Source organism: Eschrichtius robustus, chromosome 13, assembly GCF_028021215.1.
Source record: "Eschrichtius robustus isolate mEscRob2 chromosome 13, mEscRob2.pri, whole genome shotgun sequence".
NCBI lineage: Eukaryota > Metazoa > Chordata > Mammalia > Artiodactyla > Eschrichtiidae > Eschrichtius > Eschrichtius robustus.
In genome coordinates this window covers 103345496-103372394 of record NC_090836.1, presented here as the reverse complement: position 1 = coordinate 103372394, position 26899 = coordinate 103345496, and the positions used below count along the sequence as shown (strand labels likewise).

The following is a 26899-nucleotide window of genomic DNA, read 5'->3' as shown; positions in this document are numbered from 1 at the left end:
TTTCCTGTCCTTCTGGGACGCCAGTGAACACAACTGGTTCCTGAGGCTTTGTTCATCTGTTTTCACTCTTTTTTTCTCTCTGTTCTTCAGATTAGATCATTTCTAGTGATCAATTTTCAAGTTGACTGATTCTTTCCTCTTATCATCTCCATTCTGCTATTGAGCCTATCCAGTGATTTTTTTTTTAACTTAAAATATTGTAATTTTAAGTTCTAAAATTTCCATTTGGTTCCCTTTTATTTCTCTACTGAAGACTTCTAGTTTTCCGTGAATTTCAAGAGTGTTTACCTTTACCTCATAGAGCACGATTATAACAGATGCTTTAAATTCTTTGGTAATTTGGGCATCTGGGTCATCTTGGGGCCGCAATCTGTTTTCTTTTCTCTTGGTGTTTCCTGGTTCTTTGTAGGCTGGCTAATTTCAAACTGAATCCTTGATTGACATCTTTGAATGTTACATCATGAGCCTCAGGGTCCTGTTAAGATCCGCTGGCAGATGTCAGTTGTTTGTTTTAGAATGCAGTCAACCCCATTAGGTTCAGACCACAAGTTCTGTCTCCTTCTGTGGCTGTGACTTTGCTGTGCTGCCTTGGGTCCACTCTGTACACCTGCCACCCCGTTAGTCTAGGACTTGGGGTGGTTTATATCCGTTCTGCCCTCAAAGCCTTTCATATGCTGCTTTGGGTCTGTTCCAACTCAGGGTGAGCCAGCGCCTGTCAGTATATATGGAAAGCGAGGGGTCCATTCCGCCAGCACTCTCTCCTCTCTGGGATTTGCCTCACACACACTGTTACTCCTAGGGCCCCTTTTCTTGGTTCCTCTATCCAAAAAGATGGGTTTCTTCCAGGGCTCTAGCTGCCTGCACTGCCTCACTTCCACCCACCTGGGGCTACCTTTGGGGAAAATCAGTGGGAGCAAAGAGAAGACAGTGGGGGATCCCACACACTCTTCAGCCCACAGGGCCCCCCCCCTTCCCAGGCCTCTCTTGGAGTCCTTGCCCCAGTGCTGGCCACACAGCTCCAGAGGTTGGGGCCATCCTTGGGTCAAGCCTGGGAGAAAAAAAGAGGAAAACCACCCATGAACGCCCCACCCCCAAAGGTCACTCTCAGGTTCTGCTCCCTCCCCTGTTCCCCTGCTAACATTCACCGGTCAAGAGTGCCCGGTCATGAACGTGATAGAATACCACCATCTCAAGCCAAAAGTGCTGCTTAAAGGGGACACGTGAGGAGAGTAGCCCCCGGCTGAAGGGAGCAGGTGCATCCGCTGGGCCTGGGTGGCCTCCCGTGGACGTAAATAATTGCACTCCATACCAACCTCTAGCCAAGGCCACTCCAGGACCCGCGGGATCGAGACAGAAACACAGACGTGAACACTGAACATCTGAACGCCGTCCAGGCCACAAAAACAACCAAGCCTCCCCCGTCCCAGCTGTAGGAGTAAGTGCTCCCTCACATCACGCTGTAGCCTCACTCCAGGCTCCCTCCCTGTAGACACTGGGGGTGCAGGGAGGTCTGGGGCTTGCAAAGGCTCCTGGGGACGTGGGCAGAAGACAGGCCCCGGGGGTTGACCCTGACCCGAGCCTTCTAGGAGCGAAGCACAGGCCCGGTTCTAGGGTCTGTCTCGCTGAGATTACCCTGGAAATGATGTGGGGAGAGGAGAGGGGGGGCGGTGGGAGGGGGGTGGGTGCGGGGAAGCTCTTGTTTACATCAAAGGCCGGGAGTCGGTGCGTGAAAGCATCCGGCTCTGGCCCCTTCTCTCGTTATCGATGGTGTGGGAGTGACCGGGCCCTGGCAGCAGGGCACCTGTGTGGGAAAGAGGGAGGGGAAGCCCACCCACTTCTCAGCCCCAGCCCCTCTGAAGGTCACCTGGGGGTGCAGCCCTGGAGTCTGGGGGAAGCCAGAGGCCCAGGCCACGAACTCGGCCCAGTGGTGCCCCCCGGCCAACAGCTACACCTGAGTCTCTGAGGCGTTGCCCAGAGGCCTCCCAGAGTCTGTCAGCTGTGCCCCCAGAGAGAAGGTGGTACTGCGGCCCGGAGGCTGCCATGGGCGCAGCCAAGGGTGAGACCTGGTGACCCGGGGGCAGCGGCAGGCTTGTGCTCCCTCCTCCCGCCTCCACTGGCCGACCTGGCTGGAGGCCTGGCGTCGGGCTGGCAGGACGGGAAGAGCCGTCTGGAGGCTAGAAGGGCGGCCTCCCCTCTGCTGGCCTGTGTCCATGCTGACTGCCTCCACCCGCCCCTCCTCCCACTGTGGCGGCTCCCCAGACGGGGCCAACCCCCGCCTGACCCAGCTGACCGCGCCCCCGGGGGAGGCCCGGTGGGGCATCTCCAAACCTCCCGCCTCCGAGTCCTGCGGTGGCTCCGCAGCGGGCCTTTCAACCGCCCACGGCAGGACAACGGCCACCCCAAGATGCCCGCGGCCAGAGCCAGCTCCGAAGGTGCTCTCATCTGCCACTCAGCGCCCGGCGAGCCGCCCGCCGCACTAAACGCGCACATGCTCTATGGCGTGTGTTTGTGTCCCGAAGGACACAGGTTGAAACCCTAGCCCTGAGGTGGTGGCGGCCATTGGGTCTTGAGGGTGGGGCCCTCACGAAGCGGACAGGTGTTCTTCAGAGGCCGCAGGGAGCTCCCTGGTGGTCCAGTGGTTAGGATGCAGCACTTCCACTGCCGAGGGCCCGGGTTCAGTCCCTGGTGGGGGAACGGAGATCCCACAAGCTGCGCGGCGTGGCCGGGGGTGGGGGGGTCCCAGAAAAACCCCTGCCCCTTCCACCACACGAAGACACAGCGAGAAGACGGCCACCGGCCACCCGTAAGAGGACCCTCCCCCGTCGGAGCCGGCACCCTGACCTCAGACTTCCAGGTTCCACAACCGTGAGAAATAAACTTCCCTTGTCTATAAGCTACCCTTCAGCTCTCGACGTGACTGGCCAGGGTGCCAGGCACTCTGCAGGGGGAGGGGAGGCTCCCACGCAGCTGCCTGGACTCGGGGCAGAGCCGCCGCCCCTCAGAGTGGCCTCAAGGCCCCACTGTCCCCCTCAGACACCCTGCAGGCTGGGACTCAGCTCAAGGCCCGTCACACGTCCTCTGCCACAGGTAAGGGTGGGCACAGCCGTGAACGGAGGCGGAGGAAGGGGGGATTCCATCGCTCTCCCGTGCAGCACACACACCCGCCTCCCCACACGTGGCCAGTGCCGTGGAGCCCCCGGGACGGCCCACCCAGGCCCCACCCCACTGGAAGCCATCAGAATCCACACCCCGGACAGAGTTTTTATTGGGTGCTGCCCCTGCAGCCCAGCCATCCCCCTCCACAGGTCCCCTTCTAGGGGGTGCGAAAGAGGAACTCCACCCATGGGGCACTTGGGACAGACCCGCCGGCCAGCGAGCAGAGAGGACGGGCTCTCCCTGGCTCTGAAGCGGCCCGGAAGCTGGGCCGGCCGGGCCAGGACTGGGGCGGCAGGTGCCGGCAGCAGTGGCCAAGCCCCCGGCGGCCCTGCCCCCGGCTCCGCTCCTCCACGTCTCCTCCCGCGAGCTCCGCAGCAGCCGCTCAGCCTCTGTCAGAGCGTGGTACCCCGGCCCGGGCTGTCACCCCGGCTGCTGCCGGAGCCCTCCACGGCCATACTGGGTGTGCTCCTGCCCTTCTGGAGCGTGTAGGCGGATGGCCCCAGGCGCAGGATCTTCCCACTGCCCAGGCACTCGCCCCCTTTGTAGAACACAGCGAACTGCAGAGGAGAAAGGCCGTGTCACCTGCAGTGCGACCCGGCATCCGGGTGCCCACAGTGCAGCCAGGAGCCCGGACCTGGGGCTGGGGAGGGGCAGTGCTCTGCCTCTCCCTCTTCTGTCCTTGTCCCCGGGGCCCAGACCAGAGGCGGGCCTGGGCAGGGCAGCCGGCGCTCCCACTAGCCGCGCAAGAGCCAGGCCTCACGGTTGCAGGGCTGGCTGTGCACCCACCCTCGCGGGCTGTGAGCCGAGCACCGCAGCCCCTCTGCCTCTCACTGCCCCCGGAGACCGGCTGCTCTGCTCGGGAGGAAGTGCCGTCCTTCCAGAGCACAAAGCCTGCTCCTCCACGCGGCCGGGCAGGTGCTGAGGAGGGCCGGGTTCCGGGGCAAAAGCAGGCGCAGACTTGGGGCTGAGGCCCCAACCCGCCTGCCAGCCGGCGTACCCCCACTCACCTGTCCCAGGGCGAGAGCCCGCACGGCCTTCACGGCCGTCACCCACACAGTGCCGTCTTGATTGAGGGTCAGCACGCAGGGCACTGGGGGAAGAGAAGGACCCTTGGAGGGGGCGCTGGCCTTGCCACGTGTGCTCAGCCCCAGGCCTTGGGCCCCCGGGGAGGAAGGAGCAGGCAGCGAGGACAAAGGAAGCTCGGGGCGACAGCCAGAGGGGCTCAGTGCCGCCCGGGCCCCGGGGCAGCACACACACTACCTACCGGCCGGCCTGCCAGTGGGACCCTCAATTCCACCCGCCCTGGCAACCTGCCCTCTTCCAGAGACCGACCCTGTGTCACAGACAAAGGAGGCTAAGCTGGCCTCAGCGCCCCCCAGGCTGTCTCTGCGTAGGCAGAGGGCAAGGAGGCCTGCACGTTATACAATCTGAAAAGTGGGGGCCCCGGCCCAGGTCGGATCGCCTGTCCTAACTCTGGCCTTGCCCGGGTAATCCCCGCTCAGTCACCTAGCGCCATCTGGTGGCGGAACCGGAAGTGGCACTCCATCATCTTGTCGCGGACCAGGGCTGCGGGCGGCTCCTCCGCCACCCAGTGCACGCGGCCGGTCCGCAGCAGGTCCCTGTACAGGGCCGGGTGGTCTGTCCGGGGGGCCTGCGGAGCGGAACGCGAGGACGTGACACCCTGGAGCCCTCAGCGGAGGGTCCTGCCCCAAAGCCCCCTCGCTGCACTTCATTAATAATGATCGTAACAGTAAACACTCACTGAAATCCACGCTGACACATGGAAATTCATGCGCTTATCCCTCGAGCCTTTCTACCCCACTTTGCAGATGAGGAAACTGAGGCACGAGAGGGAAAGTCACTCGTCACGGTCACACTCAGCAAACAGCAGAGGAGCATGCGATCCGACCCCATGACCTCTCCTCCTGGAAGTTCACCCTGCCCCTGCCACAACCCGGCGGCCCAGCGCCAGAGGCGCACGGGGCAGCCACGTCTCCACAGGGATCCCACCAAGCCCCACGTGGCTGGGGACAGGGCTCCCGGCGCCTCCATGCACCCAGCCTCCTAGGACCTAGCAGGCCTCCCCTGAGGCAGGACCAAGGGCATCAAGTCCGCGGCCCTTGGGTTCTAAGTAGATAAGGAGACCCACACAGGGGACAAGTGACGGTGGATGTCCCTTCTCAAAGCAAAAGAGACAGCTAAACTTTACACTTAAGTCCCTTTAACTCATGCTGGACCAGAATCACCGTCCAGGCCCTTGCGCCCAGGGCTCTTCTGGGCGGTGATGTCTCAGAGGCCTGCTGGCCCCTCTGCCCGCGTCTAAGGGAGGGCCCCCCAGCTCTGGGACAGAGCGCGCTCAGAGCCAGGATGCTCAACCTCGGCACGGCTGAGATTTGGGGCCGGATCACTGTGCAGGGGACGGGGCTCCCTGGCTTCACCCACTACACACCAGCAGCACCTGTTCCCCTCCTCCCTCCCCCATGCCGTGACACTGAAAATGTCCCCAGACCCTGCCAAATGTCCCAGGGAGGGGAGCAGGGCAAACATGCCCCCTTTGTGAAGCCCTGCTCTAGAGCCTGAGGACACGGTCCCGGGTCCCAGTGGCCCAGAGCCCCGCTGCGGCAGACGGCCTAGGCTGGTCCCGGCTCTGCACCCCATCTGTTCAACAGTGAGTCGCTGGAGCCCTCTGTGTGCAGGCCCAGTCCGGGGCACTGAGCCACCTCTTCTCCAAGGGACCTTCCCACGTTAACTTCATCTTTGAGTCTTGTAAAATCGGAGGAATACATCTATTTACAGGGACTGATGTGATGATTAATAATGTGACCTGCATACAATAAGAGCCTAGTAAGCACCTTAAACAAAACCCTTCTGGTACCTAGGGCCAATCCCAGGAGGATGCAGAGGAAAAGGCGAGGACGCTCCCGATCGCAGCTGCCCTGCAGATCCCCCACGCTGCCTGGCTCAGCACCGTGGGCTCTGCCGTGACTAGGCCTCCGTCACCTCACCCGCCCGACTCACCACGAGCACGTCGCCCCTGGCGCTGTCCTTCTCCACCACGTACCAGGGCTCCCGTAAGCCACCTATCTTGGCTCTCTGGCCCAAAGTATACAGGAACCAACCTGTGGAAAGAGTTTCTCAGTGAGGTGGGAGGGGCCCCGTCTCAAACGTCCCACCCTCGGGACGGGGAGGAGGCTGGGAGGCAGCAGGCAGGAGGCTCCCTCTGCGGACCCCCTGGGCAGCCTGGCTTAGGCTGTACCTCCCACCCCGTGAGGGGCCGTTCCAGCTGTGCGGCCCCCGACCCACCAGGAGCAGGGACCGCTCCTTTAGAACGTGGACCAAGTGCCCCGCCGAAGCCACAAGCCCCTCTTGCCGAGCCCCCGGGCACTAACCGCCTCGGGGCCAGGACACCCGGCTGCCCCGGTTTCTCTGTGCACCCTCCCCCCGCCACCACAAACATCACAGGGCCAGCCGGCTAGGCCACGCCTCCCCCAGCCCCCAGCCCCAAGCTCGGCGCGCCACTTCTGCAAGCCGGCAACGGAGCTGGGCTCCCCTGCGTGCCCTGGCAGCCTCCTGCCGCGACAGGCTGCGAGAGCCCTGCAAGTTGTCCCCAGCAGGGCCGGCACGTCCTCCCTCAGGAACGCTCAGCTCTCTGGGAGCCCGTGGCGTCTAAGGCCCGCTCCCTCCAACAGCACCAGGAAGGGGAAGCCGTCCGGCCCAAACCGAGGCGAGGGTCTCCAAGGAACAAGCCCCTTGGGAGTGTCCACGCCTGAGCCCCAGCCCTCGTCCTTCCGGCAGGTCAGACCCACGCTGGACCAAGTCTCGTCTGTCATCAGGCCCCCAAGGGCACAGCCCCACCGTTGACCAAGCCCGCCTCTGTCCTCCCACCTGGGCTGTGAACCCTCACGCCTGACCCGTCCTCCCCACGCCGGCTCAGGGCAGGCTCGGGGTGTCCCGACCCCCAGCAGCGTCTGCGAATGAGGGAGCAGCACCTGGGGTGCAGCACTCCGGCCAGGAGGGCCACCTTCTGGTCCCAACTCTTCACGGCGTCCTAAATCATGAAACTCGTGCTCTGAAGTCAACCTAACTCCTTCCCTCCAGTGGAGTTTTTCTGTAGTCTGGTATTCTCTATATGTAATGAAAAAATAAGTCTATTCACGGGGACTTAATACGTAACTCAGAGAGTGAGGCTCCTGAACCAGACGGCATCCTTTGTTATTGGCTGTGATGCTTTAAAGGAGCCCACGTCTTGAATCGCAAACACCCAGTCAGAGCCACTCCCACCTTCCCTGGCGCCACGCACACCCGTCCCTGAGGGCCTGGAAGCATCCCGTCTAAATTCCCAGAGCTCAAACTTGCCCCACGCCTCAAGGAGCTCAGGATGAAAAGCAGCCCAGGGGTGCATCTCACCTTTATGCGTTCCCAGAACTTTATTGTCTTCTATAGAAATAAATTTACCAGGTCGAGGCTGTAAATACTGGAAAACAAACGTTTCATTACTAACGGATCCAGGTCCAGAGCAGAAACGTGGCTCCATCCTTTTGCATCAAAAACCACTCACCTGAAGAATGAAATTTTCAAAATTTCTTTTACCAACGAAACAGATGCCCATGCTCTGAAATGAAAGGAGGGCCGACCGTGAGACGAACGGCCGGGTGGGGTCCTGCACTCCACCTGGAGAGCCTGGGCAGGGGTGGGAGGCACACGGGGCCTCTCGGGGCCTCACCTGCCCCGAGCCGCCCCACCCCCGGGCCAGGGGCCTGGCTTCCTTTCTCCAGCACCACACACACCAGTCACAGCCACAAACAGACCTCAGGGGCTTATTTCAGGCCCCAGACATGGACCTTGGCAGCTAAGTAAGCAGTGCTACCTCCACACCCAGCAGGGTCTGGCCCCGCGCTGCAGACCCTCAGACCAGCTGCCCAGGAAAGAAAACTAAAGCTGCTTAAGCCCTCAGGCCACTGTTGGTGAGCCTCAGGGGAGAGACACGGAGCAGAGCAGAAGCAGGAAGTACAAGCCAGGCCACGAGGTGAAGCATCGCGGGTGGGTCCGAGGAAGGAGAGTCTTTTCTCGAGGTGACGTTTCTAGCGCGCAGGAAGACCTAGCGGGAACAGGCCCGCCGTCCCGTGCTCGTCGTTTGGCTTCCGCGCTTCTGCGCTGACCTGTGTCCCTAGAACGCGGGTCCTATGAGGGTGGCTCCCTCGGCTCCTACCAGCCACAGCCAGAAACCGAGCAGGTAGAGACACGAGCAGAGATGATATGGGCGGAGGGATGGCTTCCCTGGGGACAGCGACTTGCCGACAAAAGCACAGCTGTGCCCGTCCCCAGGACAGACGTGAAGCAGCGGCTGCAGCTAAGGCCACCTCAACCCGAAACAGCCTGGTTAGACTGACCACCCCGGGGTCTGCCGAGCCCGCTGGGACCCCTCCCATATCGCACCCCACCCTCCAGCACCAAGCGCCCACCACACTGGCTTCACCTCAACTCCACCACTGCGCCAGGCTCGGGCCTTTGCACAGGTTCTTCCCCGACCGTCTACGGGACACTAAATCCCATTCACCCTGAGGCCTGAGGACAGACAGACTTTCCTTGGAGGCCTTTCCTGGCGTCTGTCTCTGCCCCGAATCTAGATCAGAGCCCGTGGCATTTTCTCTCACCGGACCCCACCCCTTCTCTCAGGGACACCTTCTGAGTTTACAACGGTAGGTTTGTCCGTCTGCCCCCTTGACGTAAGCTCCCCGAAGGCAGGGATGGACCTGCGCTCCTCACCGGGTCCTCAGAGGCCAGCGGTGCAGTGCCTGGCGCAAAGAAGACACCTGACGAGGCCGTGCTGACACGTGGACGGAAACAGAGATCTGCGTGCCGACGGGGGTCTCGGGGCCCGGTCCTCACCATCCCGCTCTCACCTGGCAGCTGGGCCAAGAGCACCCCAGCCAGCCACCGAGCTGCCAGGAGAGCTGCCACCCCCGGGGGGCCGAGGCACGGCCGGGAGGGAGAGGTCCCTTCTCTGCTGCTTTCTGAAGGACCCAGCCCCTCCCACTGTGTGCGTGATGGGCTCCTCGCCCGATGCCAGACCCCGGGCAGGGGAGGCGGTGCGGAACCCCAGGCTGGGAGCACGCACACCCCTCAGTCCTACCTCTTTTTTCTGAAGCACATGATGAAGTCTATTCTCAGCAGCTATTTTCTTTACAAAATCTTTCGTTAATCCCCCCAAGGGGAAGAGGGTTCTCCTCAGTGCATCCTGGGAAACCTGGCTGAGAAAGAAGGTCTGGTCTTTAAAGCTGTCAGCTGCTTGGAGAAGTTTTACCACTGCCAAGAGTAAAGAACAAAAGATGTTGCAGCAATAAAAATAATCATACTTTGCTTTTAATAATGTCCCTCTGTTTACTTTGATAGATTACCCCTGGTCTGGCAGAAACAAAGATCAATACTCAATAGCAGATCTCCAGAAAAGAGAACTGCCGTGGTTAAGGTAAGAAAAATTCTCATCCCTAATTGATCCCCTACTGAAAAAAATACACAGAAGGTAGAGTTCATGTGATAAGGACATTTATTCCAGTTCACATGTTAGACTATATTTGCAAAGATTGAACATCACATGACAAAAATGTTACAAAGTATTAAGAAAAAAACAAACTCAGCCACATCTGGGAAAACTGGACGAGACCACGTACAGAAAACCCTGCTGAAACGGTGTCAGCTGTGCTGCTTCCTAAAAACCACAGGATGTGTTTGCACCGTGGCTGCTCCCAGGGGCCCTGCTCACCTCCCAGGCCCCACAGTGGACGCCAACCACGCCCCCCAGCAGCACCCGGCTTCTAAACGTACGCCCCACTTGGTCACAGTGGGCTTTTCTTATGGTTCGAGCTGACGTCCGTCAGCTGCTCCTCGGCAGTTTCTCTAATGTTCTGTTCACTGTAAACACCCGTTCCCGCCTGGGCAGCAACAGTGCAGAGCTGTGGCTGGCCCCGGCCACGGGATGCGGCTCAGAGCACAAGGCCCGGCTCCATCTCCGGGTCCCTCGGTCCTGCCTGGTGTGCTACAGACCTTCCATGACCGCCAACGCTGGGTCCCCCACTCTGCAGCTCAATGACCAACGGAGGAAACTGAACGTGACACCAGTGTTCCGGATTCTTTCCACGTGACTCCCATCCAGGGCTAAGCAAAGCCTCGGCAAGTCACACCCACAGCTCACACCCGTGCCAAGGGTACAAACAGCCCAAGTGCAGCGTGCAGATCGGCCCAGTCACGTGTGTAACATGCTCTCTGTGTAGCTAATGTTTTCCACCCGTGACCTCAAATTTGATTCTCACTTTAGCCCTATGATAGAATTATCCCCATTTTCAGATGAGGAAACTGAGGCTCAGATCATTAAAGCGACTGCCCACAATGGTGCAGGGAGAGAAGCACAGTGGTGGAAACTGAGCTCAATCGCCTGGTTTCTATTCCATCACTTTCTATGTAGAAAACAACAAAATCAAGTGAAAAGTGAAAAACCAAGTTCAGTCAGCCAGTCATCAGGTAGGCAGACCCATTTGCCAAAGGCTCTGTTTTTGTTTCAAAACTAAACTTAAACAGTCTAAGTGCATAGAAAAGCCTCAGAATACTGGGAGCAATTTCTCAAAGTTCTGGGTTATTTTAAAACAAACACAAAATCTATGATTTTTAAGAAAGAAAGCAGGAACCCTAAACCACGGAGAGGGACGCCTGCTAGGCGATGGTCTGCCTGTGCCTAGAGCCTCATTCACACCTTCGCTCCTCCGGGTCGGCCGTGGTGCCACCTGCCACGGGGACGGGGGAGGACATCTACCCAGGCCCAGGGCCAGGGATCAGGAGGGCAGGCTGGACTCTGCTGCCCCTGTGCACTCTCCCCAGGGGCCCAGGCCAGGAGGCCCAAGACCAGGTCTCCAGGGCAACTGAGTCAGAGCAAAATAAAAATCTCTAGGTGCCTAAAACGCACACAGAGAACAAAGACACTGTGGTATTATTAAAATAGCTACACAGAACAAAGCACACGCCAATGCAGTCAGAGGTCTGAGTGCCTTCGGCCTGTCAAAAAGGCCCAGAAAGCTCTGTAAGGCGCCACATTTTCTAGGAGGTAAGCGGGGATGGCTGTGTGACATGGAAACAAATCCTTCATCTACTCAGGCCCCTTAGACCTACTTTCACTGGGCAAATTCCACCATGGAGTCCCCAGGTGGCAGGGCTGGGCAGTGTGCAGGGTTTCCTGGTGAGGGTTGCCCAGGAGTGCGAAGGCAGCAACCGGGGAGGGAAGCGGTCAAAACACACACACACACACACACACACACACACACACACACACCACACACACACACACACACACCACACACACACACACACACACACATGTCCCCTCAGGGAACACAGACGGCCCAGCGCCCTGCAGGCAGCAGCGAGAGGCCTTTCCAACATCAAGCTGTGTCCTTGTCTGGGCCCTGCCAGTAAGGTTATCTCTGGCCTCGGCTGCTGTGAGAGGGGGAAGGAGGGAGGGAGAAGGAAAACAGGGTGGCCAAGCTGCAGCCTCCAAATCAGGCCGGATGATATGGAGGAGGGCGCAACGACCAGGGACGTCGGAGCTGAACAGACCCAGCTGGGATCCAGCCCCCCAACCCGAGGCACCCCGGTTGGCGAGTGCAGCCAAGCTTCAGTTTCCTCATCTGAGAAACAGAACCAGAGAACCCGCATGCTGGCACTGCCAAGAGGGGCGCGGGGAGGGAGGCGGTGGGTGTGATGCAGCCAGGGCAGGCCAGATGCGGAGAAATGCCAACTCCCCCATGGGCCTGCAGCAGTGGAAACTGCCTGCAGAAACATGGCTCCGAGCCCCATCTTGTCCTTCACTTAATAACGATGCAAATTCCTCTGTTCTACATGCAGATGTACACCAGGACAAGCCAGCAGCTTTCCAGGTGACTGCCCGGCATTTTCTAGGCAGGTGGAACTTTGCTCCCTTTGACACTGATAAGCTAATTTATATATGTAATCTTCGTAAGCATAGTTACAAGCCTGGCTGCCAGGCCTGTGCCATGTCAGGTCCCAGCTCTCATGCCACACTAAAGTACACCTCAATCTCAAGTCCTCAAAAACTCGAGGGTAAGAATCAGGCCCTGTTACACTCCAATTATTATTGTCGTGCGTCTCCTCCCAGAACTGGGTTATGAATTACGGCTTCAGTTTCCCAGCAGCCCTGGCCCGGGCGCCCGCCTGAGCCTCCTCCTGGTACCAATCACAGGCCCTTGGGGAAAACGACCCTCTCGGTAACTGTCCTTTTTCGAAGAGGAAACCAAAACCAACGAGCTAGTTTGGAACACACGGAGAGAAGTCATGCAGGTGTGCTCAAACAACTCACTGTCATTCTTCAAAATACTTTACTTTATTCACAAACAATTAAGCTCTGGCCCAGGCACTTTTACTCACCATTTCTAATTTCAAATCGATTTCTGAAAAGCCCTTCTGGCCTCTTAATGTGCTTCTGCTGAAAGACCTCTTCATCTTCCAGGGACGTTCTTGCATAGTGACCCGTAGCGACTGCATCTGCTCCTGGGAGGTTTTTAAAAACACGAGGATCAGATTTTATTTTAAATTTTTTTTTTAATTTTAATTTTGTAGTACAGATGTCTATCCTGGCTGTCAAATACTTTAATATAACTGACATTCTGTTTTTTTAATTTTTTGGCTGCATTGGGTCTTCGTTGCTGCGCGTGGCCTTTCTCTAGTAGTGGCGATCGGGGGCTACTCTTCGCTGAGGTGCATGGGCTTCTCATTGCGGTGGCTTCTCTTGTTGCGGAGCATGGGCTCTAGGCACGTGGGCTTCAGTAGTTGTGGCACGTGGGCTCAGCAGTTGTGGCTCACAGGCTCTAGAGCACAGGCTCAGTAGTTGTGGCACACGGGCTTAGTTGCTCCACGGCATGTGGGATCTTCCCAGACCAGGGATCGAACCTGTGTCCCCTGCATTGGCAGGCAGACTCTTAACCACTGCACCACCAGGGAAATCTCCAGAGATTTTTTTAAAAATTTAATTTATTTTTTATACAGCAGGTTCTTATTAGTTATCTATTTTATACATATTAGCGTATATATGTCAATCCCAATCTCCCAATTCATCCCACCACCACTACCCCCCGCCGCTTTCCCCCCTTGGTGTCCATACGTTTGTTCTCTACATCTGTGTCTCTATTTCTGTCTTGCAAGCCGGTTCATCTGTACCATTTTTCTAGATTCCACATGTACACATTAACATACGATATTTGCTTTTCTCTGACTTACTTCACTCTGTATGACAGACTCTACGTCCATCCATGTCTCTACAAATGACCCAATTTCATTCCTTTTTATAGCTGAGTAATATTCCATTGTATATATGTACCATATCTTCTTTATCCATTCGTCTGTCGATGGGCATTTAGGTTGCTTCCATGAACTGGCTATTGTAAATAGTGCTGCAATGAACACTGGGGTGCATGTGTCTTTTTGAATTATAGTTTTCTCTGGTTATATGCCCAGTAGTGGGATTGCTGGGTCATATGGTAATTGTATTTTTAGTTTTTTAAGGAACCTCCATATTGTTCTCCATAGTGGCTGTTTACATTCCCACAAACAGTGCAAGAGGGTTCCCTTTTCTCCACACCCTCTCCAGTATTTGTTGTTTCTAGATTTTCTGATGATGCCCATTCTAACCAGTGTGAGGTGATACCTCATTGTAGTTTTGATTTGCATTTCTCTAATAATTAGTGATGTTGAGCAGCTTTTCATGTGCTTCTTGGCCATCAGTATGTCTTCTTTGGAGAAATGTCTATTTAGGTCTTCTGCCCATTTTTTGACCGGGCTGTCTGTATTTTTAATATTGAGCTGCACGAGCTGTTTATGTATTTTGGAGATTAATCCTTTGTCCGTCGATTCGTTTGCAAATATTTTCTCCCATTCTGAGGGTTCTCTTTTCATCTTGTTTATAGTTTCCTTTGCGGTGCAAAAGCTTTTAAGTTTCATTAGGTCCCATTTGTTTACTTTTGTTTTTATTTCCATTACTCTAGGAGGTGGGTCAAAAAAGATCTTGCTGTGATTTACGTCATATTGTGTTCTTCCTATGTTTTCCTCTAAGGGTTTTATAGTGTCCGGTCTTACATTTAGATCTTTAATCCATTTTATTTTTGTGTATGGTGTTAGGGAGTGTTCTAATTTCATTCTTTTACATGTAGCTGTCCGTTTTCCCAGCACACTTATTGAAGAAACTGTCTTTTCTCCATTGTATATCCTTGCCTCCTTTGTCATAGATTAGTTGACCATAGGTGCGTGGGTTTATGTCTGGGCTTTCTATCCTGTTCCATTGATCAATATTTCTGTTTTTGTGCCAGTACCATATTGCCTTGATTACTGTAGCCTTGTAGTATAGTCTGAAGTCAGGGAGCCTGGTTCCTCCAGCTCCTTTTTTTCCCCTCAAGATTGCTTTGGCTATTTGAGGTCTTTTGTGTCTCCATACAAATTTTAAGATTTTTTTGTTCTAGTTCTGTAAAAAAAATGCCATTGGTAATTTGATAGGGATTGCACTGAATCTGTAGATTGCTTTGGGTAATATAGTCATTTTCACAACATTGATTCTTCCAATCCAAGAGCATGGTATATCTCTCCATGTGTTTTTGTCATCTTTGATTTCTTTCATCAGTGTCTTATAGTTTTCTGAGTACAGGTCTTTCACCTCCTTAGGTAGGTTTATTCCTAGGTATTTTATTCTTTTTGTTGCAGTGGTGAATGGGACTGTTTCCTTAATTTCTCTTTCAGATTTTTCCTCATTAGTGTATAGGAATGCAAGAGATTTCTGTGCATTAATTTTGTATCCTACAACCTTACCGAATTCATCGATTAGCTCTAGTTTTCTGGTGGCATCTTTAGGATTATCTATGTATAGTATGTCATCTGCAAACAGTGACTGTTTTGCTTCTTCTTTTCCAATTTGTATTCCTTTTATTTCTTTTTCTTCTCTGATTGCCATCATTAGGACTTCCAAAACTATGTTGAATAATAGCGGCGAGAGTGGACATCCTTGTCTTGTTCCTGATCTTAGAAGAAATGCTTTCAGTTTTTCACCATTGAGAATGATGTTTGCTGTGGGTTTGTCATATATGGCCTTTACTATGTTGAGGTAGGTTTTCTCTATGCCCACTTTCCGGAGAGTGTTTATCATAAATGGGTGTTGAATTTTGTCAAAAGCTTTTTCTGCATCTATTGAGATGCTCATATGGTCTTTATTCTTCAATTTGTTAATATGGTGTATCACATTGGTTGATTTGTGTATAATGAAGAATCCTTGCATCCCTGGGATAAATCTCACTTGATCATGGTATATGATCCTTTTAGTGTGTTGTTGGATTCTGTCTGCTAGTATTTTGTTGAGGATTTTGGCATCTGTATTCATCAGTGATATTGGTCTGTAATTTTCTTTTTTTGTAGTATCTCTGTCTGGTTTTGGTATCAGGGTGATGGTGGCCTCATAGAATGAGTTTGGGAGTGCTCCTTCCTCTGCAATTTTTTGGAAGAGTTTGAGAAGGATGGGTGTTAGCTCTTCTCTAAATGTTTGATAGAATTCACCTGTGAAGCCATCTGGTTCTGGACTTTTGTTTGTTGGAAGATTTTTAATCACAGTTTCAATTTCATTACTTGTGATTGGTCTGTTCATATTTTCTATTTCCTCCTGGTTCAGTCTTGGAAGGTTATACCTTTCTAAGAATTTGTCCATTTCTTCCAGATTGTCCATTTTATTGGCATACAGTTGCTGGTAGTAGTCTCTTAGGATGCTTTGTATTTCCGCGGTGTCCGTTGTAACTTCTCCTTTTTCATTTCTAATTTGATTGATTTGCGTCCTCTCCCTTTTTCTTGATGAGTCTGGCTAAAGGTTTATCAATTTTGTTTATCTTCTCAAAGAACAAGCTTTTAGTTTTATTGATCTTTGCTATTGTTTTCTTTGCTTCTATTTCATTTATTCCAGCTCTGATCTTTATGATTTCCTTCCTTCTACTGACTTGGGGTTTTGTTTGTTCTTCTTTCTCTAGCTGCTTTAGGTGTAAGGTTAGATTGTTTATTTGAGCTTTTTCTTGTTTCTTGAGGTAGGACTGTATTGCTATAAACTTCTCTCTTAGAACTGCTTTTGCTGCGTCTCATAGGTTTTGGATCGTTGTGTTTTCCTTGTCATTTGTCTCTAGGTATTTTTCGATTTCCTCTTTGATTTCTTCAGTGATCTCTTGGTTATTTAGTAACGTATTGCTTAGCCTCCATGTGTTTGTGTTTTTTACGTTTTTTCCTGTAATTTATTTCTAATCTCATAGCATTATGGTCAGAAAAGATGCTTGATATGATTTCAATTTTTTAAAATTTACTGAGGCTTGATTTGTGACCCAAGATGTGATCTATCCTGCAGAATGTTTCGTGTGCACTTGAGAAGAAAGTGTAATCTGCTGTTTTTGGATGGAATGTCCTATAAATATCCATTAAATCTATCTGGTCTATTGTGTCATTTAAAGCTTGTGTTTCCTTATTAACTTCCTGTCTGGATGATCTGTCCACTGCTGTAAGTGAGGTGTTAAAGTCCCCCACTATTATTGTGTTCCTGTTGATTTCCTCTTTTATAGCTGTTAGCATTTGCCTTATGTATTGCGGTGCTCCTATGTTGGGTGCATATATATTTGTAATTGCTATATCTTCTTCTTGGATTGATCCCTTGATCATTATGTAGTGTCCTTCCTTGTCTCTTGTAACATTCTTTATTTTTAAGTCTACTTTATCTGATATGAGTATTGCTACTCCAGCTTTCTTTTGATTCCCATTTGCATGGAATATCTTTTTCCATCCCCTCACTTTCAGTCTGTATGTGTCCCTAGGTCTGAAGTGGGTCTCTTGTAGACAGCATATATATGGGTCTTGTTTTTGTATCCATTCAGTGAGCCTGTGTCTTTTGGCTGGAGCATTTAATCCATTCACATTTAAGGTAATTATCGATATATATTTTCCTATTACCATTTTTTTAGTTGTTATGGGTTTGTTTTTGTAGGTCCTTCTCTTCTCTTGTGTTTCCCACTTAGAGACGTTCCTTTAGCATTTGTTGTAGAGCTGGTTTGGTGGTGCTGAATTCTCTTAGCTTTTGCTTGTCTGTAAAGCTTTTGATTTCTCTGTCAAATCTGAATGAGATCCTTGCTGGGTAGAGTAAGCTTGGTCGTAGGTTCTTCTCTTTCATCACTTTAAATATATCATGCCACTCCCTTCTGGCTGGTAGAGTTTCTGCCGAGAAATCAGCTGTTAACCTTATGGGAGTTCCCTTGTATGTAATTTGTCGTTTTTCCCTTGTTGCTTTTAATAATTTTTCTTTGCCTTTAATTTTTGTCAGTTTGATTACTATGTATCTCGGCGTGTTTCTCCTGGGGTTTATCCTGCCTAGGACTCTATGTGCTTCCTGGACTTGGATGGCTATTTCCTTTCCCATGTTAGGGAAGTTTTCGACTATAATCTCTTCAAATATTTTCTCAGGTCCTTTCTCTCTCTCTTCTCCTTCTGGGACCCCTATAAGGCAAATGTTGGTGCGTTTAATGTTGTCCCAGAGGTCTCTTAGGCTGTCTTCATTTCTTTTCATTCTTTTTTCTTTATTCTGTTCCACGGCAGTGAATTCCACCATTCTGTCTTCCAGGTCACTTTTCCGTTCTTCTGCCTCAGTTATTCTGCTAATGATTCCTTCTAGTGTATTTTTCATTTCAGTTATTATATTATTCATCTCTGTTTGTTTGTTCTTTAATTCTTCTAGGTCTTCGTTAAACATTTCTTGCATCTTCTCGATCTTTGCCTCCATTTTTTTTCCCGAGGTCCTGGGTCATCTTCACTATCATTGTTCTGAATTCTTTTTCTGGAAGGTTGCCTATCTCTACTTCATTTATTTTTCTCGGGTTTTATCTTGTTCCTTCATCTGGTACATAGTCCTCTGCCTTTTCATTTTGTCTATCTTTTCTGTGAATGTGGTTTTTGTTCCACAGGCTGCAGGATTGTAGTCCTTCTTGCGTCTGCTGTCTGCCCTCTGGTGGATGAGGCTATCCCAGAGGCTTGTGCAAGCTTCCTGATGGGAGGGACTGGTGGTGGATAGAGCTGGGTGTTGCTCTGGTGGGCAGAGCTCAGTCTGCTAGTGTTGGAGGGTCTCCTTCAGAGGCGGGGGACAGCTGTGGCTCACCACGAGGACAAGGACACTGGCAGCAGAAGTTCTGGGAAGTACTCCTTGGTGTGAGCCCTCCTGGAGTCTGCCATTAGCCCCACCCTTATTTTTTTAATTTTTATCTAAAAAATATTTTTGGTCGTGCCACACAGCATGTGGGCTCTTAGTTCCCTGACCCAGGATTGAACCCGCACCCCCTGCAGTGGAAGCACAAGTCTTAACCACTGGACCACCAGGGACGTCCCGAGGATCAAATTTTAGACTTGCACTTGCTGGCCTTGGCCAGTCTGAGCCCAGGGTGCACCAAGCAGCAGTCAGATGCCAGGTCTCACACCAGGCAGTCTGTGCAGATTACCTGCCCCACTCCCAAACACCCAGATCCCAGGGAATAGAGGCACACTTGAAATTCCATTAAATAAGCAGCCTTTAAGTCTCTAAATTGATATAATCTTGCTACAAGATTTCACTGTATCTCTAAGAGTGTTTCTAAAGTTAATATCTATCCATTCATTCTAGCTTAAGGAAAAATTCAGATATGCACACAAAGATTTAAGTACAAAAAGCTAATTTCAGTGTTTCTTATACTAAGGAAAAACTGAAAACAACCAAAACGTTCAACACCAGGAGAATATGAAGTAAATTAAAGTGCCATTGCCATAATAGCAGTGCCACTTACACAGAATTTTTAATGGGAAAATGCTTATGGTATTGTTCAGTAGGAAAAAAAGTTTATGACTCTACTTTTTTTAATGTACAGAAAAAAATGAAGACAAATATCAGAAAGTCTTTTCCTTTGATTCTGGGAGATGAAATTATAGGTGACACTTTCCCTTATCTTTTTTACTCTTCTGAGTTTTAAATTTTCTTTAATAAATACATATTATTTTTATAACAGTGAAGGACCATCCAGCATAGTCAATTTCTTCTTTCCACATAATGCAAAAAAGTGAAAGAACCTACCAAGGCACATATTAATCCATAACCTTTGCACTGTGTGAAAATTTCAGACATTTCGTATTGCAAGAGACTTTTTCCAGGAAGGTGCAGCAAAACTGATTCAGTACTTAACCAACCAAAGTAGCTCAGTGTAAAACAAAAGACACAGTAAGAATTAACTGCTGCATATTAACTACTTGAAAAAGCACATTTAGGAACACATTATTAAATCTTGATTGATTTTCTAACAGAGGAAAAAAAAAACTTTATTTCCTTAAAGAACCACCAGTTACACTGCAAAAATGTAGGATTCTTTGTGAGAAGCCCTAAGATTTCAGAAGTCTAGGTTTCGAGTATTTTTATTCTGTGCTGTACTGTTCACACAGTAAATTCAGACTCAGAAACATTTACTGCAGAAATTCTTCCAAAGCATCCCTAACAGATGGCCACCTAGGGGCTCCCTGAAAAGCTAAGGTGACAAGGAGCTTCAAGCTCTACAAAGGCAAGCATCATTCCCCGTGAAGGGCTGTTTGTGCCTCCCTGGAGTGAAATCTTTCTCCTGCGCACCCCAGCTCTGCCCTCTGGGGTCCCACGCTAGAACGTGATCCTGAGTCACACGCTTGCGTGCTGCTATGATGGCCCCAAAGTATCATCAGATGGAGTATTTCCCACACTCTCAAAATCAAAACCAACTCACGCGCTCCATGAGCCTGTCACTCTTTTTCCCGAGTAAACTGGAACTAAATGCAGCCACTAGACGTAGGCTGCCCAGTGTGGACCCCAGCGGACCCCTCCCCCTTCCTCGGATGTCCTGACCACAAGGCAAACTTGGGCTGCACTGGCTTTGATGCCAGACTGCAGGCTCACAGTCAGCTCGAGGCCCCTCGAGGTCCTAGATCGACTCCCAATCCTGTACCAGGAGATTTAATTACTGAGCCTAGGTAGCAAACTTTGCATTTATCTCTACTCAATTTCATGTTATTGGTGTTAGCCCAGCATTCAAATTTGTTAGGACTTCAATTTGTAGTTCTCATGGGCGTTTTTAGTAAAAAATAACCTAACTCCATGAACCGACTTTTCATCATTGTCATCTCAGTGGCAGGTCACTTGCACATCGGGTTGGCAAGCTGACTCTGTCCCCTTTTAAGTCATTACAAAGTGCTGACAGGACAGAGTGGCCAGTGGTCCTGTGACCCCACTGGGCCACTGGCACACAGCATGTCTTGGCACATGGCCAGATGTGGCAGGGTGAGCTGCAATGGGCCAGAACAACGTGAAAGACCAGCATCCAGAACTCCAGAAGCTCATTATGGTGGCCCTGACAGCAGGGGACAAGAAAAAGAACCTGAATTCACAAGAGCACAGCAACAGATACCACGAGGAGCCTAAGTAAGCAGGTCAGCAGCAGGGGGTTCAACAAACAGGAATGGGGATGTCCCACCAGGCAGACGGGAATGAGAAGGCAGAACGCTGGGAACAGACAAAATCTGCAGGAAAGCTGTCAGTGGCAGCAGGACCTTGAGCAGAAACGGGCTTTCAGAACACGAGACAAAGCAGAATCCTGCTTTTAAAGCAAGAGAAAAGGTCTCAGTAGGACCAGCAAAAAGGATGACTAATAAGAAACTAAATGCCGAGTTTCTTAAGCTCTGAATTAGGGCTCCTGAAACTTCCACTAAATATAACCACATCTGGAACTAGAGCTGCTTTGAGCAAAGCCGAACCTGCAGGCAGGGTCTAGGGGCCTCACCTTTCAACTCTTGCCAGTGATCCAACACTTCTTTCCTCAGGGTTTTCTGAGGTTAGTTCTCCTGAAATCCACTGTGCTGGTCCTTACAGCTGTGCGGTCCGTGACAAAGACGCACTCTCTTCTCCCGGGGATCCTATCATTTGTGCATCGCCAGAGAGTTCTTTCTTATCCAGTGAAATACAAAATACTATTGTTTTCACTGCTTCCTTTCCTTCTGCAAGATGAAACTGCTTACAAGGTTTTGACTTCTGGCTTTCTCTGAAAATCTTATGATATTCTCCTTTTTCAATTTCAAGATATTTTATTATTTTTTTAAACAGCTCACAACACTAAGCTTCTGGTCCATTCTGCCTGCCACTGCACAAGCTACAAACATTTGCTCAGCAGTCGAGAGGCACTCTTTAGTAGCATGTTTGAGAAGTGAATAAAAATCCATCTAGAACAAATATTCCAGTAGTTTCCATAGGAACACAGATAAGTGTGACCCCATCTCCCGGGCTTCCACATTGCCGCAGCTGTGCCAAGCCTACTCACACAGAAATCTCAAACCTCGCAGAAACTAAGTTAAATGGTCCCCCCAAAGCCTGAATTCAAGCTAAACTCACAGTTAACAGCTACGAGAATGGTGTCTACACATCAATACAAGTTGCAGCACAGGCTGCTGGGTGACCTTCATTCTACTCTCCCAAGCACACGACACAGGCACAGTGCCAACATCCTGCTCCTCTAATTTGTGTACGAAGTTGTGGTTCTGGATTTGCTGCATCAGTTGCCACGTGGGCCCTGACATCACACAGCAGATGGTCAGCCTCTGGAATCCACTGGAAGTGGAAGCAGCAGCGACAGCGTGAGCACCCATGTTTTTCAAAGAACATCCAATCTCCCACACGCATCTCGGCAAGTTACAGCGCTCAACGATGCGATCGAGGTCATCATAGGTTGGTCTCCAGATGCTGGATGGATAATACTTCCCATCTGGTTTGGGGCTCTTCTGCAGAAGGGGGCTTCATGTGTGCACGGTCATAAAGGATGCAGCTGAAAGATCCATATACTCCATCATTCACGTAATACATAAAAGTCTGTTCACTCAACTCATCTTCATCATCAGAGCCTGTCTGTTCCTCTATTGTGAGTTTTTTTTGCAATGATATTAACTGTGAGCTTGAAAGCTGATGCAACATAGTATCCGCCTGGCTCAGCTATGATTCTCACTCTGGGGTCTAATGGAAAATACTTGTCCAAGGCTGGGTTGATCTCTTCAAATTTAAGCTTTACATCCTCAGATCCAGAAAAGTCACCACCAATATCAAACAGATACATGTTGAAACCAACCTCAGCTCCCGGAAATCTTATGATTTTTAAAAAGACAAATGAAGATAATCCAAATTACTTACCAAGATTATCCACAGCGTAATTAAAAAAACAACTGAATTTGATATGCTTGTTGCAGACTATGTCAGGATTGGGAGTTCTTCCTTTTTCATATTCATTTAAAAAATCACTGGAATAAAAGGAAAAGACTTTTCATTTCTAAGTGTGAGACACTCTATGGAAAAATAAATCAGCTAAATTACCTGCTTAATTTAGAGTTTCTCCCTGTCTTACCGAAACTATAATTTTCTGCAAAACAGAAGAGCTTCAGTATAGAGCCATTTTCAATATTTTCATCAAATATGTTTAAAGACAGCTGTACTTTCCATCTGAACCTACACTCACCAGGCACCAGGTCCCATCGCACCGTTTCCCAAAATAAGACCCAAAGGACACCCTCCATCAGAATCACCTGAAGCGCCTGCTCAAGTGCAGGTTCCAGGGCCCCATCCCAGACCCAGGTCCAGGTATCTGTTTAAGCAGCACCCCAGCTGATTCTTCAGCCTGACATCTACTGCCCAGTAGATTTGTCCTCAGGGACCAGTCACAGCCAGCCTTCCATGGGAGACCTCAGCCTTAGCTCCCTTATACTAATTTAGCAGAGACACTAAAGAGACTTCTGGCAGGTAGCACAGTAACAGGAATAAGAGCTAGGGGGTGCTCTGGGATGCAAGCCTGGCCTCTAGCACAGACTCCCTGAGGGCAGCTGAGGCCTCCCACACACAATCTTCAGCACCACTGCCAAAACAAAAAGTGCTGGCTGCACGCCATTGGCCCGGCTGACTACGGCAGTCCTGCCCTTAGGAAGCCATCTGCGTCGGGAACTGCACCCACCTGAACACATCATTCCAATACTCCTTCACGTAGGACACTTGATGGAAGGGGATGTCTAGGATTTGGCAAACTCTGTAAGCATCTTCGCAGTCTTTGTCAGCCGTGCAAACTCCATGCTCATCCAGCGAGTCCCAGTTCTTCATAAACACCCCTGTCACCTGGTAACCTGGGGGAGGGGCGAAGGACAAATTAAAGAGAGTATATGAAATCAACCTTGGGTGGAAAAAGCAGTGACTCCTGAGCTCTCCTGGGCCTCTGTGCACTGGTGCCTGGCAGTCCCCCCCTTTGCCACGTGGCCTTCTGTGCTCTGACTACATCTTAGTGCAAACTGTTCCTGACTCTCCGACTGATGCTCCCACCCTGACCCTCCCCCTGCACTTTGTAAAGGCCTCCATCATCACAACACGCTGTGGGGCTGTACTGACTGCCTGCGTCCCCAAGGTGTGAACAAGACGCCATTTTTTTCATCTTCGTGCTCCCACGCACAATGCCAAGCACATAGAGAGGCGCAGCCAACGTGTGACTGAATGAAAGAAGAGCAGAAATTCAGCACAATTTTTCGAAACAAATAAAATCCACCATTCAGTTATCAGAAAAGTAAACTCATTTCAAAAGTTATTTCCAATTACCAACTAAGAATTAGATTCTAAGTCATCAGACGTAAAGACATTTAAAATTTTGGCTACTTTATTGTAAGGGCTGTACTATCTGTATATTTTGAGACCGTTTTCTCCCTTTTCTGTCGCTTACAAAGTACCCAACCATATATTGGAAAGACCAACTTTAGGACTACATAGGTGTCTACCACATATGAGAAATCTGTTTTTTGGGTAGGCTCAATGTAATGAAAGACAGGGCATTTGACCGTAAAAGGTTTAATACAGTACTCCAAAGAACAGATTCAGTGACACAGCTTCGCCAAACACTAAAAGGTCACATTAGCAAGACCACCCCCCATCCCAGCAGGTCATAGGCCCTCCCTCCTCTGCTTCTCTTACAGTGCACACCACACTAGGTGCCAGTAGCTCCCGTCCACGCTCCCTGTAGCTCACTAAAACGTGGAGCTGTGTCTCGTACACCCACGTGTCCCCAGCGCCCAGCAGTGCCCAGCAGAGAACAAGAGCTTAACCAGAACAAATACACAACTCCACATCCAGAGCTTTAAAAATCCCCTCTTCTACAGCCTGATCTGCCTGCTCATCTTTCTCCTGGAGATGTGACCCACTTACACGGGCACAGGCTCTGGCACTCCAGGAGGGGACCACAGCACCTTGCCAGTCCTTAACTTTCCAGGAGGCACGTGACAGAACACGCACGTCCAACAAGACTGGGAAAAACCCCGATGCCGAGTGGAGGGGACCAGGCTTTTTCTGTGCTACGTCCATCAGCTTCTCCCATGGAGCAGCAAAACCCAAGGAAGCTGGAATACGAAGCTGTACAGTCTGGATTCTGGGAAGGAGAGCTTACCTTCCTGAAGCAGTAAAATAACATATCTAGTCTCTCCAGGGCCACCTGCCACATCTCCCCAAACATGTCACAGCCCTGTCAGAACCCTTCAAGGGCTCTGCACTGCTACCCAACACAGTCGAAAGCCCCTAATAGAACATATTGCATAACCAGGGCTCAACCTACCTCTCCACCCCCCTCTCCTTCTGATAGGGACAGAGTAAAGGGACAAAGTAGGTAATTAAATAGTTAGTCCCATTAGGGGATTGTAATTAAAGAAGAAAGTATGGGAGACCCCTGTACGTTAATGATCACTCAAGAAAGCAGGTTTGCTTAACCATAAAACCAAGCAGGCTTGCTTAGCAACAAAACCATGCAACAGAAGCATGAGACATGCCCCCAAACAATAAAGCAATGCTGGCATGAGACCCACATCCTGCCCAGTGAGCTCAGTAAGTTAATGATTCCTAGGACACGCTACTCTGTGCACTCAAAACAAAAATATAAGGAAAGGGTGACATTATACTGAAAACTGAGAAGATTTACCATTTTTAGGATACGTTACTGCCTTTTTGTTCATTCTCATTGTGCCATGACAGTCCTGGCTTGACCATGGAGGGACAAGAAAACTCCTCCACCCAATGTGGAGGAGCTGAAGATGGAAGACTGACGTCTACTCAAGAATGAGGAAGAAGGTGGTCTTTTCCCCCTCCCCGCTTCTCCTCTGATTTTAAAACTGTAACCCACTAAGTTCTCAGGGCACAGCACCCTCTCGCCCACCTGCTTGTAAGCCTCACAAGCGTCCTATTCTAATACATCCCTTATCTATCACTTTGCCTCTCGCTGAATTCTTTCTGCGCTGAGATGTAAAGAACCAGAGCTCCTCGGGACCGCCCCCGCCCCCAAACGCCACCTCACGGTCTCACTTCCACCTCCCTCTGGCCAGAGCCGGCTCCTGCTGCTGACTCTGCCAGAAGTGCTTTCCTCCTCCCGGATCTTTGCTTAGTGAAATCCTACTCCTCCTTCAAGTCTTGCAACCATGGATTTGAGGAGTCTAGGTCTCCCATCTTCCAGGTTGGCACCTCCTCAACTAAAAAGCCTTCCTCTACTCCAAACTCGAACTTTCGGTTTGTTTAGCCTCACTTTGCGTTGGACACATGAACCTGGGTTCGACAAGTCTCAGCTCAAACACTACCATCTCTGTGATTCTTTGATTCCCCCTTTCTCGCAATTATATATGCCTACAGTTTGCCTAGACTGCTATTTAACTCTTTTTATTGCACCTTTCATAACAGCTACAGTTACTCATAATATGAACTAATAACCACTACTGTTTTCTGAGTGCCTAATATGTGCTGGGCACTGGGGTTAAGTCTCCGTATGAATTATGTTATCTAATACTTCCAGTAACCCTGGGAGGTAGGTGTTCTCTCCACTTCACAGACAGGGAGCGCTTAAATCACTCGTCCCAGGTCAGGAGCCTTGCACTCACTCTGCATTGAAAGTGCCTAAGCACGAAAGGCGGCTCACAGCAGAGGGTCCACAAGTGTCACTAGGGGTACGAGGCCTGACAATGAGAGAGGGCCACACAGACGGAGAAGTCAGACGGGCAGTTCATCTCAGCTCCCGACCCGGGGCACCCGTTAGTCGCCTGAAGAAACACAAGCGCTTTTGCGCAAAAGTTTGTCATCCACCGAACCAAGACCACAGACGCGATTTAATAAGCAGACCACCCGTCGGTACTTGTCGCACACGTTGCCTGACGGCCATGTCGTGTGTCGTAAGGACAAGCAACACCACGGAGGCTGCTGTGCCCGCAGAGGTCAGGGCTCCCCAGGCTAAGTGCGGACGACGCCGCCATCGCCCCGGGCGCAGGGCCTCGGAGCCAGGGAGAAACGCGGCCCCAGGAAGTCGGAGACACCCCCCACTTCACTGCGTCGGTAACGGGGGGCCCGACTGCTCCCCAGCAGTCGGGGCTGCGGTCGCGCGCTCTCCGACCCCCAGGCACAGGGTGAGGGGCCGGGGCGCCGCACGACCGGAGGGGACTCTCCGAGAAGGGGCCGCTCAGGGGCGGTCTGGGCCCTCGGCCGCCTCACCTCTCCGCCTCAGCAGCAGCGCGGCCACGGCGCTGTCCACCCCGCCCGACACGGCGCACACGACGTGCCGCGCCCCCTGCATCGCGCGCGGCCACCTTTCCTCGCCGCCGCCGATTC

General features: G+C 51.1%; 1 protein-coding gene across 5 annotated transcripts; it reads right to left on the bottom strand.

Annotated features, from left to right (window-relative positions):
- Positions 1-1057: 1057 nt before the first annotated feature.
- On the bottom strand, positions 1058-26899 carry TRMU (tRNA mitochondrial 2-thiouridylase). Of its 5 annotated transcripts, none has more exons than XM_068559936.1 (11): positions 26783-26899; positions 23241-23406; positions 22430-22536; positions 12589-12711; positions 9290-9462; positions 7715-7768; positions 7564-7630; positions 6175-6275; positions 4663-4807; positions 4164-4246; positions 1058-2682 (listed from the first exon to the last, which is right to left on the bottom strand). In XM_068559936.1, exons 1-11 carry the CDS (start codon positions 26862-26864, stop codon positions 2536-2538), a joined length of 1248 nt encoding a protein of 415 aa, XP_068416037.1. In that variant the 5' UTR covers positions 26865-26899; the 3' UTR covers positions 1058-2535. The 5 variants fall into 5 exon arrangements, with proteins under 5 accessions (XP_068416037.1, XP_068416036.1, XP_068416039.1 ...); XM_068559935.1 differs by having other exon boundaries at positions 2591-3713; XM_068559938.1 differs by lacking the exon at positions 26783-26899 and adding an exon at positions 26179-26255 and having other exon boundaries at positions 2591-3713.

Coding starts and splice junctions, on each gene's coding strand:
- TRMU (XM_068559935.1), bottom strand. CDS start 26,864: ATGCAGGGGGCGCGGCACGTCGTGTGCGCCGTGTCGGGCGGGGTGGAC. Junction 6,276..7,563: donor AGTTCTGGGAACGCATAAAG/GTGAGATGCACC, acceptor CTCTTTCCACAG/GTTGGTTCCTGTATACTTTG. Junction 4,247..4,662: donor CCGCCACCAGATGGCGCTAG/GTGACTGAGCGG, acceptor CTCTTCCCCCAG/TGCCCTGCGTGCTGACCCTC.